We start from the raw sequence: 14,120 nt of genomic DNA on the forward strand, positions 1-14,120 counted from the left end.
AAAAATCATACCACCAATTAGTGGGGAGGGTCGAGTTCAAGCTCGGGTTAATCTGACTCCAGTTCTTTTCAGTGATGATAGCATATCAAATTATTCGTTCTAATGCTGCCACACCTTACCCACCCTCTCAACTCCCATCATTCACAAGTTGTAGATTATAATAGAACAATATGAATATTTCAAAGTAGGTTGTGAAATGATTTTTATTACTCTATAGTAGATATTCATGGATGACATATTTAAAGAAAAAGGAATAACAAAATTGTTCCAAAGTCTGACAGTGAGGTCTAGCTCTCTAGAAACAGAAATTCCAAGTATGATGGCTTATAAATTTTGTCTGTTCTAATAAAAGTTGCTAATTTTGTGCCATATTTGATGTTAAAAAGTTTTGTCTTTTCACTGTGCATTTTTCTTTAAAGCTACACCATTTCCAAACAGCTTCAAGTGTTTTACCTGTGAAAATGCAGGAGATAATTATAACTGCAATCGATGGGCAGAAGACAAATGGTGTCCACAAAGTAAGTGTGCTAAGTTTGGAAGACTCCTTTGGGATTACATCTCATTTAGGTGTCCCTTGACAAACTAACAGGCCGATGAAGTTCTACAGAAATCAGAGATTTCTTTTAAGAGACCATCCTGACATCAGACTACTCTGAGAATACTTGGACACCGATGGTGTAGCCTTAGTTTGTAGTTGTGTGTTCCTTGAGGAAGGGTTTTTTAAATAGTATTTACCTGGGAGAAAAGTAGACCACATTGTTGACTAAGGCATTCTAAGAATTTCAGAAATGCTTGAAGATATCTCCAGAAAAGTCATACTTACTGGCTAAAGCAAAGGAAGGATTTTGTACTTAGAGGTGCCTTGATACTTGGGAAACTCATTCATTTGACAAACATTTGAGTACATTTTTAGCTTATTTAGTTTGTTGATATATCCCTAGTTTAATTCAGTGCCTAGCCCATATTGGGCACTCAGTATATATTTGTTGACAGAATGAATGAATACCTTTGATTAGGTAGTCAAGGAAATCTTCTCTGAGGAATGTGCATTTGAAAGAAGACTTGAATGGCCAAAGTAAGCTAGCTATGTGGAGATCTGTAGGAACAGCATGCTGATAAGAGGGAATAGCAAATGCAAAGGCTACAAGGGGCAAGAGTTGGCCTCTTCAGTGAAAAGGGAGAAGGATGGCCAGTGAGGCTTAGCGGGAGAAGGAGAATGAGTCTCACGGAGGTAAGGACAGGGACACACAGGAGCTTCTTTTTCTGATAAAGAGTTTGAATTTTATTATAAATGTGATAGAAGGCTGTAGGGGTTTTAAACTAGGGAATATAAGATGCTAGATGTATTCTGAAATATTGCTCTGGCTGCTGTGTAGAGAAAAGATGGTTGGGAACAAGCGTAGAAGGGGACACCAATAGGGTCTTTCATTATCTTCAGGTGGAGAAATGGAGACTTGGACTAGGTTGGTAGGAGTGGAGGGGGCAAGAAGTTGAATGTTTTATTGTATGCAAACATGGAGTTAAAGTAGGATGTGCTGATGGATGATTTGGAATTGAGAAACTACTTATAGTATATAAGGAGATCAGACTATTCAGATTTTTTAGATTTTCAGATACAAAAGGCCATAAAAAAAAAACTCTTCCAGAGTTAGATTACTAGTTTTGGTCTACTGTTACCCTGAATCTTGGGAAATTTCTGTATCACATTATATGTAGCAATGAAATAGCCTGACTTCTTCCAGATAAAGGCAGCTGGTGAAGGCAATAAATAGTACATGCTGAAGGCCTTTACAGGGCTTGCGAATCTTATGCTGTGAATTAGCACAAATGGTTGGGACATTTACTAGGATAGTATGTTTTCATTATTTCTTTTCAAGGATAATTAATTACCAACATATTTTTTTCTTGGGGTTCCTTTACATTTTTGTAGAGGGGTCGACCTTAAGTTCTGTGTGTGTGCTTGCCAGTGCATGGGCACACATGAGTGTATACATGTAAGGACTTGTTTCCTTTTTATTTTTATTTTTTTTTAGAGAGAGAGAGAGAGAGAGAGGGAGGGAGGAGAGACAGTGAGAAGCATCAACTCGTTGCTTATTTTAGTTGTTGGTTGACTGCTTCTCATATGTGCCTTGACTGGGGGGCTCAAGCAGAGATAGTGACCCCTTGCTCAAGCCAACAACCTTGGGCTTCAAGCCAGCGACCTTTGGGCTCAAGCCAGTGACCTTGGGATGATGTCAATGATCTCACACTCAAGCCAGCAACTCCTCACTCAAGCTGGCAAGCCAGTGCTCAACCCAACATGCCTGCGCTCAAGGCTGTGACCTCAGGCTTTTGAACCAGGGACCTCAGCATCCCAGGTTGACACTGTGTCCACTCCACCACCATTGTTATCTTTTATTGCAAGGTTTTTGAAGATGGCCAATGCCTCTCTTTATTACTTTATTACTTTTTCTTTCCTGAAGTTGGAAACAAGGAGGCAGACAGACTCCCGCATGCGTCCCACCAGGATCCACCCGGCATGCCCACCAGGGGGCGATGCTCTGCCCATCTGGGGCATCGGTCTGTTGCAACCAGAGCCATTCTAGCGCCTGAGGCAGAGGCCACAAAGCCATCCTCAGCACCCTGGCCAACTTTGCTCCAATGGAGCCTCGGCTGCGGGAGGGAAAGAAAGAGACAGAGAGGAAGGAGAAGGGGAGGGATAGAAAGGCAGATGGGCGCTTCTCCTATGTGCCCTGGCCGGGAATCGAACCCGGGACTCCTGCATGCCAGGCCAACGCTCTACCACTGAGCCAACTGGCCAGGGCCATTACTTTATATCTAAGGGTGGTATTATTCTTTAACTATTTGCTTTAAATTCTTCTGAAAACAGTGCAGTACGTGTTAGAACAGTATAAATTGGGGCATGATGTCCATCTTCTTGTGCCTTAACTTCAGGGGAAATGTTCTTTTCTATTATTTTGAATTGTACCAAAACAGTTTCTACTAGGTCTGTGCATAATACTCTAATTTGTCATTAATTAATCAAAGCCATTTTTAATAGGAACATACATGGGTATTTCTGGGTTTTAGAATTTCATCTGTTGAAACATATGAGCTAAAGGGAGAAGTTGCCACTTTCCATCACCAGAAAAATAGTAGCAATGAAAGGGTGAAGACTGTCGGCTCTTCCACATCCACCCCAAAAGCCTGAGAGCCACCTGGAGTAACCCTGCATTCCAGTATGCATGCCAGTCCATTCTTGACTGTACACCAGTCACACCCCCAAGATACTAACCATCTGGAATTCTAACTGAGGGTATAATTTCTTACTTTTCAGTTTGTCATTATTTAGGGAAATGATAGCCATTTCTTGGGGCCAGTGAGCCAGCAGCTATTGTTCTTTGTTAGCTCAGGTTGCCTTTCTCATTACAGCTTTACTCCTGTGGTCTGTTGGTGTTGTTAAAAAGAGGTTCTCTGTGTAACAGGATATGACAAGAATGACATTTCTTATTTTATTCACCCTAACTTTTATTCTGACTTTCTAAGGCTGCTGTAGCATGTGTGACATTGTATGTGTGTACACATGCAATTTTCAGTTCTTCTTTGTTTGGAGTAAATTTGAAATGCCTTTCCAAAATATTTGGTGGGTCCATTTCCTTGTGAATCCAGAAGTCCTACCCTTGTGGAGCATGGTACAGCACCATCTGGTTTAAAATTAAGTGTAATGAGAGGCAGAATAGTGTCTAAGAGCACAGACCTTGGAAAACTAGGTTAGAATCCTGATCCTGCCTCCCACCACTTTCTACCTTTGTGACTGTGGATAAGAAACTGTGCTTCAATTTTTTAAATCTGTAACAGAAGGATATTGATATGATTTATTTTAACGCTTATCATAAGGTTTGAATGAGTGAATACATGTTAGAAGAGTACCTGGATGGTGGTACCCACTCAGTGTGTGTTTACTCCTGTTATTATTAGTTACAGCTTATAACAACCCTATCAAATGCCAAGGTTATTATTATCATAATTTTACTGAAAAGAAAATAAACCAAAAAACCATCTACATACTCAATGCAATCCCTATCAAAATCCCAATGGCATTTTCACAGAAACAGACCCCAAAATCCCATATTTGTATGGAACCACAAAAGACCTCAAATAGCCAAAGCAATTCTAAGAAAAAAGAACAAAGCCAGAGGTACATACTCCCTGATTTCAAAAGAAAGTTATACTAATCAAATCAGTGTAGTATTGACAGAAGAACACACATACAGGCCAGTGGAACAGAATTGAGAGCCTGGAAATAAACGCACATGTCTGTGGGCAAATAATTTATACCAGAGGAGACAAGGATAAACAACTAAAAAAGGAAAGTCTCTTCAAAAACTGATGTTGGAAAAGCTAGACAGTCATATGCAAAAGAAACTGGACCTATCTTACACCATACTCAAAAGTTAACTCAAAATGGATTAAAGACTTGAGTGCAAGACATGAAATAATAAAATACATAGAAGAAAAACTAAGCCTTTGGACTTTGGTCTCAGTGGTACTTTTGCATATTTGACTCCAAAGGCAAGGAAAACAAAAGCAAAAATAAACAAATGGGACTGTATCAAATTAAAAATCTCCTGCAAAGCAAAGGAAACCATCAATAAAACAAAAAGGCAACAAGCCAAATGAGAGAAGATATTTGCAAATGGTACTTCCTGTAAGTGGTTAGTAGTTAAAATAGATAAAGAACTCATACAACTCAACAACAAAAAGGAAACTATCCAATTAAAAAATGGGCAGAGAATCTGAATAGATACTTTTTACAGGAAGCATACAAATGGCCAACAGATACATGAAAAGATGTTCAACTTCGCTAGCTATAAAAAAATGCAAATTAAAATCACAGTAAGATATCATTTCATACTTATTAGACTGGCTATTATCAATGGGACAAGAACAAGCAAGTATTGAAAAGATGTGGAGAATGAGGAACCCTTATTCACTACTGTTGGGAATGTAAACTGGTACAGCCACTATGGAAACAGTATGGAGGTTCTTTAAAAATGAAGACTAGAACATATCATGTCTAGCTATTCCTCTTCTGGGTATTTATCTGAAGAATATGAAAACACTAATTCATAAAGATATATGTACTCCTATGTTCATTATAGCATTATTTACAATAGCCAAGCTATGGAAACAACCCAAGTGTCCACTGATGGGTGATTGGATAAACAAGAGAGGTACATATATACCAATGGAAAACTACTCAGCCATAAGAAAAATGAAATATTGCTCTTTGTGACAACGTGGATGGATGGATCATGAGGGTATTTTTCTAAGTAACATAAGTCAGATGGAAAAGGACAAAAATATATGATTTCATTCATATATGGAATATAAAACCCAAAAGTAACAAACAAACCAAAAAACCCCAAAGATAAACTCATAGATACAGCAGATAGGTGTTTGCTACAGGTAAAGTGGGAGGGTAAATTGGGTAAAGGGGTCAAATATATGGTAAAGGAAAGAAATTGGACTTTTGGTGGTGAGCACACAATATAGTATACAAATACTGAATTATAATGTTGTATACCTGAAATTCACATAATGTTATTAACCAGTGTTACCTCAGTAAATTTTTTAACATAACAGTAAAAATAAAAAGAAAATTACCTCAAAGGATCTAACATGGTTCACTAGCTCGTGACAAAGGCTGTCATAAGTCCGGTATCTCAACTTTAGTCAATCCCCCCCCCCCATTCTTGGCCTTTGCTGCTGTAGACCCTTCTCAATAAAGTAGAAACAAAACAAAACATTTTATTGCCTGAGATAACTATAGAAGAGTTACAGATCTAAAGCAAAATGATCTGGGATATTGATTTAACCCTAAGTAATAAAATGTAATAAAGCTATGAGGATAACTCCATGTAGTAATGAGTAAGCTATAAAGAGGGAGAAGGGGACAGAGAAAGTAACAGTTAATTAAAGAAGATAAGAAAAATAGAAACACTTTGAATAAGGAAGGTGGTCTTGATGTGATCTTTGAAGCACCTGCTTTTCATTCCACATGCCCTCTTAATGTATAAGAATCAAATGTTGAATAACGCAACAAGAAATATTCTAACCCATTGTATTTTAAATTAACATTTTTTATTTTAGAGTTATAGAACATGTGCTTCAGAGAGAGAGAGAGAAAGAGAGAGAGATATGAGACAGAGGGACATAGATACTGACACTTTCATGTGAAATGGGAAAACCAATGGTTTTGATGAAAAGCTTATCCAATTTTTCTAGGCTTTTGCTGGCACCAAAGGACAAGTGCACATTCATACTGATTTTCAAATTACACATGTGCTTTATAAGTAATGCCTTTTAAAAAATATCACCTAAAAGCTCTGGAGTTCTCTGCCATTGTATTTCCTGCCTAGAAACCTGAGGTTCATCCTGAACTTTAGTCATTTCTGGAGCGACTGTTGCGTTTCTCTTTTGCAATGTAAAAAATGAAGTTGCCTTGTCTTTTTCTCCTGCCTAGATACACAGTACTGTTTGACAGTTCATCACTTCACCAGTCATGGAAGAAGTACATCCGTCACCAAGAAGTGTGCCTCCAGCAGTGAATGTCATTCTGTTGGCTGCCACCACAGCCAAGATTCTGAACATACAGTAAGGAGAGAGAGAGAGAGAGAGAGAGAGAGAGAGAGAGAGAGTGTGTGTGTGTGTGTGTGTGTGTATTACTGTCCTGAGGTTTGTTGCTCATGATGGTTAGTTATGGAGAGGCAGGAAGGATAGGAAGAGTAAGTAATATACTGAACACGTTTATCGTGGTAGTTTAGACTCCTTTACAGCAATGCAGTGGAGACCAAGGAGAAGTTGAAAACTCTCTATTCTTAAACAAAAAATGTTACTAAAAGTGGATGGTAGTTCCCAGACTCCAGAGCTATATGCTAGACCTTGGACTTCGGGGGAATTGTCCGAAGTCAGGCCCGGAGCCCAAGAATAAACCATCCGTGAGAGGATGACAGGCACTACAGAGCGCAGCTCACCAGTTGTGGCCAGAAAGGAAGAACACTGCACAGGGGAGCTAGACGGTGGAATGAGGAGAATGGTGGCACCTTTTACTGAGGAAACCTGTCTCACCCACAGCCTCTGCTTACATGAGGAACTAAGGCTCTGACAGATTAACCTCAGCTTAATATGACGAACTGTAGATATAGGTCGCTCTAATTTTCTCATTCTGTCATTCTGAATGAGCATTTTACTCTTTTATATGTCTGGAATCCTGAAATATTTGAGAAATATTACTTGAAAGTATGTTAATTTCATGAGGTTTTAGAATTTGATTTAGCCTCTATGTATAAATGGTCCCGAGCCTAGTGGCTTCTAGCTCTAGCGACACAGGCGAGTCTCCTGCAGAGCTTGTATAAGCTGGGTTGGTGGTGGCCGGGGGCGTCCCACACCACACCAAGTGAAACAGAGCTTCAGGGTGGGTCCTGGGCATCAGGATCTTTTTTTTTTTTTTTTTTTTTTTTTAAGTTCCCCAAGGAGATTCCAATGTTCAGCTTGAGTTCAAAACCACTGATCAGGATAATTAAAGAGTCACTGCCTTTATCTTGCCTTGCCACCCTGGAAGCTTCTATGAGTAACTGGAATTATCAGATTGAGGCATTTTTGCCAGGTTTTATGGCACCTTGTGCTATGAGGGAGCAAGCATTTTTCATCACTTAGCAGCCATAATTAGCAAGCCATTGCTGCTGTGATGATACTAATCAAGTATTAGTATAGACAGTAGAGAATCATTATTATCCTTTAACAAGTAGTCCCGAGAAAGAAAATCAATGACCAATCCAAGATGTTCCTAGCTTTCATTTTTGTTTCGGTGTTTTATTTTCAAGCTTTTAGAAGACTTGTTGACTCAATAAGACAGCCTTATTCAGTTCCCCTTGCTTATGCTTGAGTTGGTGCAGCTAAATCCCAGTTAAATGAAAAGATTTTCCAGATGGTCCTTACTTTCAGGTCAGTGAGGGGAGTGACTCATAGACTGGGTAACCAGCTCTGATTCTGTCTGTCCTCACAGACAGAAGTTCAAGAAGCCTTTCTATTTTTTGTTTTGTTTTCATTTGTTTCACCTTTCCCTCTTCTTCCTATTATTCATGCTCTCATTCCCCTCTCCTCTTCCTTTTGTAACAGGAGTGTAGGTCTTGCTGTGAAGGAATGATTTGCAATGTGGAATTGCCCACCAACCATACTAACGCGGTCTTCGCTATAATGCACGCTCAGAGGACGTCTGGGAGCAGTACCCACATGCTCTGCCTGCCAGTGCTCGCCTGGGTCTTCGTGCTCCCATTGATATGATGCCACCATTCCTAGGAGAGGCAGGGACCACCCTCCTGGAGCACAAACTAAAAACTGTAAACAGTGAACTTTTGAGCAAAGACCAGTCTTGCAACTGGTGAAGAGTACAAATTGGACTCCAAAGCAGAAGTCAGTTGTTTGCTTAGCTAAAATGCTCCTGCATGAGGCCATGGGCTTGAGGAAGGGATTTGGTTTGGACCGAGGGCATTATCTGGCTTCCAGGCTTCTTGCTCAAAGAGGCTGCATTTTGTCATTTTTGCAGGGAGGATCCTGCCAGCATCTGCAACTGGGCAGGTTGTAGTAGCCTGTACTGTTTCCACCCAACCAGGGCTTTAGCTGAATGGACTCCTTGATCTCATTGACTCCTTCTGAGGCTGCTGGGTCAGATCCTCTCTTCCTGTGATTAGCTCAGAGTGTCTGTAAGAACTTGAACCCTTCCCCCAATGAGTAAGCAATTTCTCTGACAATGTGTAGTCAAATGGGAAAGGCAAGTATAGGAGGAAAACTTCCAGTTGAATGACTATGAAACTCATTTGCTAACTGTGTGTGTGTGTGTGTGTGTGTGTGTGTGTGTGTGTGTGTGTGTGTGAGACAGAGAGAGAGAGAGACAGAGAGAGAGAGAGAGAAAGAGAAATAAAGCTTTTAAATTATACAGTGTAAAATGCATGCTTGTGTGTTTCTTGACTAACATGAAAATCTCCGATGAAATGTATTTACTGGTGTCATAGAGGTCACTGAAGTTATATTTTCTAGGTACTCTGCATGATATTTTCTGACTTAAAGTATAAAATTTCATGCCAAAGTGACTCAACATTTTCTTTCTTAGAGTACATTTCTTTGGATGCTAGCTGCAGAATTAGTGAATTTAGAAGTTCAGAAAACCTCCCTGATGAAGCAGGATGATAACTTATCATATGATGTACCCTCAGGAGTAGCAGATTAAAACCAGAGAACCTGGAAGACAGTCCGTGTCCCCCCCCCCCCCCGCACCAGCTTCTCTCAGAGTGACAGGGCCACAAGAGAACCCTTCTAAATCATCCTAAAACATTGTGTCCCTTGTCTTCTTCTCTTTCCCTTTTAAAACAGTCTAAGAATTTCAAATGTCTTCTCTTTTTTATTCCTAGAATCCTGATTTCCTGCTCTTACACTTTGGGGTGATCTTTTAACATTCTGCCCTCCTGTGTATAGTGATGAGTTGATGGAGCCTTTGTTTGCTCTTTAATTTGGCGCCCGCCATTAGGACACAGAGTGCTCCAGAGAACCCATAAGGATGCTGTCCTTGCCACATGCACTCACCCATGTTGGGGGTTGGCAAATTATGACCCATGGACCAATATGTTGCACTATTCTTAGTCTGTTAAACTATATTATATTTGCTGTAACAAATATACTATTGATTGAATGGCTGAAACAGAAACATTTAGTCCTCACAGTTCTGGGTGCTGGGAAGTCCAAGATCAAGGTGCTGGTGGATTGGTGTCTAGCGAGTGCCCTCATCCCTGTTTGCAAAACACCATCTATTTGTGTGCTCACAGGGAGAGAGCGCCATTCCCTTCATTCCCTAATAAGGGCTCTAATCTCATTCAGGAGGGCTCTACACTCATAACCTAGTTATCTCTCAAAGGTCCCAAATCTAAATACCATCAAATTTCAGGATTTAGGCTTCAACATATGAATTAGGGTGGGGGTGGAGCACAAACATTCAGTCCATATTAACTACCTATTTTTATGAATAAAGTTTTATTGGAACACAGCCATGTCTTTTCATTTACACATTGTCTATGGCTGCTGTCATGCCTCAACAGGAAGGATGTGTGGAGAGATGCAACAGAGTGTGTATAGCCTACAAAGTCTAAAAGATTTACTGCCTTGTCCTTCACAGTAAAAGTGCCGACCTCTATCCTATGAGATGGTACAACTGCATTGGGAGAAAGCTGCTTGTTTGCAGGGACTGTGGTGCAGGGGTTACTCAGCCTGCACAAGGGTTTGTCAGATCACTTCCTTTGTCTTCTGTGTCAGTGAATTTTTCTTCTGTTTTGTTTGTTTCACTCATTTGATTCGGTCTCTTAGTAGTTACGTGCTGACGTCAGGTGCTGGTTGTGTGTTTGTTTTGTGTGTTTTTTCTAGTCTTTGACACATCGGGAGTGTCTCAACTTAAGGCTCTTTAGCTTCCAATGAAACAGGGCGGAGGCAGACGTTATCTCCCTGTCTCTGGTGGAAACTTAGCCTCACCTGGAAGCACCAGTTTGAAGCCTGATGTAAAGTTATCCCAGCTTTCACTCAGCACCTTGAAGTATTAAGAGTTTTCATAGCTATGCTTGTCTGAAATTAATTACATATGGCTTCACTTGAAACATTTTAATAGCATCTTTGCTGTCTTTTTATTCCTCGGGGTTTCTTTTGACTGTAATTGACAAAATGTCTGGTAAAAAACCATTAGCAGACATTTTCTTTCTGATTTTGTTTCTGCTGTCTAGATTAATGAATTTTCTTTCCTGTGTGTGTTTTCTTTCTCGAGGACACATTTTAATTTTCTCTTCTTCACCCCCACACATCATGTTTGCATGGATTTACTGCTTACCACCACTCCCATAAGCAGTTAACGTAGCACTATGTTGAGCAAGAGGGAACACACAGAGGAAATGAACTCCTGGCAAAGATAGCATAGAAAGCAGAGGTGCCAGATTTCCAAATAAAGATGTAGAATGATCCATTGAATTGGATTTCTAGAGAACCAACAAATGATTTTTTAGTGTAAGTTCATTGTGAACTCATAAGTCTGGCTTATCTAAGCCAATGTTTTCAAATTTTTGCAATAAAAAAGAATCTTTTGGGTAACTTGAGAACAGTAAAATTCCCAGGGCATCCTGGAGATGTTGATTCAGGAGATCTGGAATGAAATGCAAGCCTAGCCCTAGTAACTGAATGTTAAGTTAAAAAAAAAAAAAAGCTCTCAGGTGATTGTGATATTCACTCGGGTGTGTTACTCTTCATGTGCGAGGATTATTCTTTCCTCTGAAGAATAAACATGTGCATAGATAACATGGGTTACAGCCAGTGGTGCTCAAAGTGTAGTCCCCAGACCAACAGGATCAGCATTACCTAGTTAGAAATGCAGGTTCTCCATTTTGGACATATTGAATCAGAAACTCTGGGTTCAGTCTGTATTTTAATAAGGGCTCCAGGTACTTCTGATGCACATGGAAGCTCAAGAACCATTGGACCAGAGGAATGCCTCCCAAATGTCTCAGTAAATGAGTTCCTGTGGTTACATGCGAATCACTCAGGGAGTGTGTAAAAAAAAGAAGAAGAAAAGAAAATGGAACTCCAGAAAGTTTGATTTGCTATGTCTAAGTTGCATCAATTTGTATTTTAACAAACTCCTCAACTGATTCTGACACTTAGCCACTTTGGAAGCCATTAAATTAGAAAATTAGAGTAGGGCACAATGTTGGTAACTAGGAGGCCCAGGTTCTAACACCTGACCTTTGAGTTCTAATGTAAACATCCTGTGCATTATAATTCGATTCTATGTGGTGTCTCCAATGTAATTTAAAAACTAGAATACAAAAAATAAATCATTAGAGTTTATTACGTGATTTTTTTATATAGGCACCTGGGATGGCCAAGTACACTAGGCCTCTTGACTAATTGAATTTGCCTCTAGTGAGCAAGAAATGAAAAGTACTTTGTCATCAAAATCTCCAATGAGAATTGGAATACTGGGGGCAGGAGAGGCGGGAGTGTCTCTTGTTATAAAAGAGACAAGGGGAGGGATTAGTGGTGTGTCGTTGGCAGGCCCTTGAGAAGCTGGTCGGACTGCGAAGCGCGGCGAGCTTTCCAGGGATACCGCGGCTTCTAGAGTCTCGCTCTGCCCTGGCAAGGGCAGGTTTTGCTGTGAGAGGTAACATGGGATAGGCGGGCCTCAGGACGAAGACAGGGGCGCCGCTGGCTTAAGGCGAATCAAAAGGGAAAGGACAAAAGTCTGAGACTGGTAATGCGCGGAGGGGGCAGGCTTGTCCTAGGCCAGGCAGGCCAGAAACCAGGCGGGCTCCTCTGTCTCGAGGCCTCCCTGCCGGCCTGCGGACGAATCCTGGACGAGCGCAGGGAGTGCTAATGAGACTCGATCAGTGGCCCGGTGGCAGCTGCACTCGGTGGTGGGGAGGTCCTGGTGTGAGAGGGAAACGAGATCTGGAAGCTCTGTGATGACTGGTGACTGCTGCTTCCGTTTCCAGGGAGAGAGACAAGCTCCATGTGTGAATTTGGACAACTTCTGGGATCAGTTCTTATTTCACTACCCTCCCTGGAGTTCTGGAGTGACTTTGGGGAAGGGGCGAGTTGGGAAGCCGTGGTGGAATTTCCTTCCCTGTCTTGCGTTATTGCTGCCACGGCGCCTGTGCCTGCTTTCAGGGATGGCAATGGTAGTCCTTGATACGAGTGGTGCAGTACTGTTGATAGAGAAGGGCCATCGTCAAAGTTTCCCCTTTCAGTAGCGTAGACGAGAGATTCTTCAACGAGTCTTTTGTTTTAAGTTTCTTTGGTTACTATCCTAGGATTTAGAGCCTTTGGTTTCTCGATTAAATGCTACCAATTTTTGCTGGAAATGTCTAAGATTAGAGTTAATTCAGAATATTAGAGAAAGGATTCATGAATTTTCATTAGTAAAGTTTTTTTTTTTTTAGTAAAATAGCACTTTTTCACATGTTTATATAGTTTAAAATCATTGCAGTCTTTCAGTTACTGTTTTTTGTAAAGGTATTTTGAAAGATAATCACCCATGTTGGGTTTCTGTTAAGACCAAGAATCTAAAATTTCTCGTATTTATTTGTGTTGGTATTATCTAATTCTGTAATGGGTCCTTTAGGGTAAACTTTTATAACAGAAAAAATAAATAGCAAAGCACAATGCCTCGGATAAAGAGACAAGGGGGTAAGCTATGATGAGGAGGGTCTGAGGAAATGGCCTATCAAAGGTCCATTTTGAATAGAACTGTATTCTAGAATAAATTTTGAATTCCTATCAATCATTTTCTTAAAAAAAAAAAAGTGCTGAATACGTTTTTCCCCTAGCTGTGTCTAAACTCTCTCTCAACCCAACTCAGTGAAGTTAGCCATCAAAAATTACAGGCATTATTTTCTATACAATCTGCATTCTGTCATGTCACTCACGATGTAAAATATATTTCATAAGAAAAGGGAAAGGGACAGGTCAGTTTCTCTTCCTCACTGGGAAAGAACTTAAAAAGCCCTGCAAAGTGTGAAATGAGCAATTTGAACTGGCATGGACTTGGGAGGTGGGGTGTGGAATCAGGAAAATGTATTTCACATTTGTGAAATTACTCATATGCAAAATTTTGGTGACAGCTTCCATCTTTCAAAACTTTGCTCTGATCTTCGGATTTTGAATATTTTCTTTTTCATGTGGACCCTGTGATTTGTGGAGGTTCCATTGTGATGCTGGATGTGTCTGGGTACAGATTTTTTACAGAAGACAAAGGCTCGGTGTCGGTGCTCAAAGGTTTAAGTTGTAGAAACTAGAAAACAAATGTCTGTCATAATGTGAGTCTGCCTTTAGAATAGTTCTGCTGCTGTGAGCCCAGAATAGTCCAGCATCTTCCTGCACATTTTCTACCTATCCCCGTTCCTTCAGAATTCTGTCTCCTCCCAGATCCTACCCCTCACTGCCTTGGCCTCTGAGCTGTCTATGAAGTAATTCGGAATGGGAGATAACCATAGATTAGGCTGTGAAGAATAGGACTTTCACAGCCTGACCCAGAATCTGCATTTTAACAAGCA

General features: G+C 40.5%; 1 protein-coding gene across 6 annotated transcripts in view; it reads left to right on the forward strand.

Moving 5' to 3' along the window:
* The window catches only part of LYPD6B (LY6/PLAUR domain containing 6B), a 204,189-nt gene extending 195,241 nt beyond the window's left edge, over window positions 1–8,948 (forward strand). For 5 of the 6 annotated variants that reach the window (XM_066345384.1, XM_066345382.1, XM_066345386.1 and 2 more), the window contains 3 exons: window positions 420–518; window positions 6,506–6,636; window positions 8,161–8,948. In XM_066345384.1, coding sequence (XP_066201481.1) covers window positions 420–518; window positions 6,506–6,636; window positions 8,161–8,325 — 395 coding nt within the window. In that variant the 3' untranslated portion in view covers window positions 8,326–8,948. The remainder of the gene's footprint in view (window positions 1–419; window positions 519–6,505; window positions 6,637–8,160) is intronic. The other variant, XM_066345387.1, reaches the window with a different exon arrangement.
* The last annotated feature ends 5,172 nt before the right edge of the window (window positions 8,949–14,120 follow it).

The sequence above is a fragment of the Saccopteryx leptura genome, chromosome 7 (genome assembly GCF_036850995.1).
Source record: "Saccopteryx leptura isolate mSacLep1 chromosome 7, mSacLep1_pri_phased_curated, whole genome shotgun sequence".
Taxonomy (NCBI): Eukaryota; Metazoa; Chordata; class Mammalia; order Chiroptera; family Emballonuridae; genus Saccopteryx; species Saccopteryx leptura.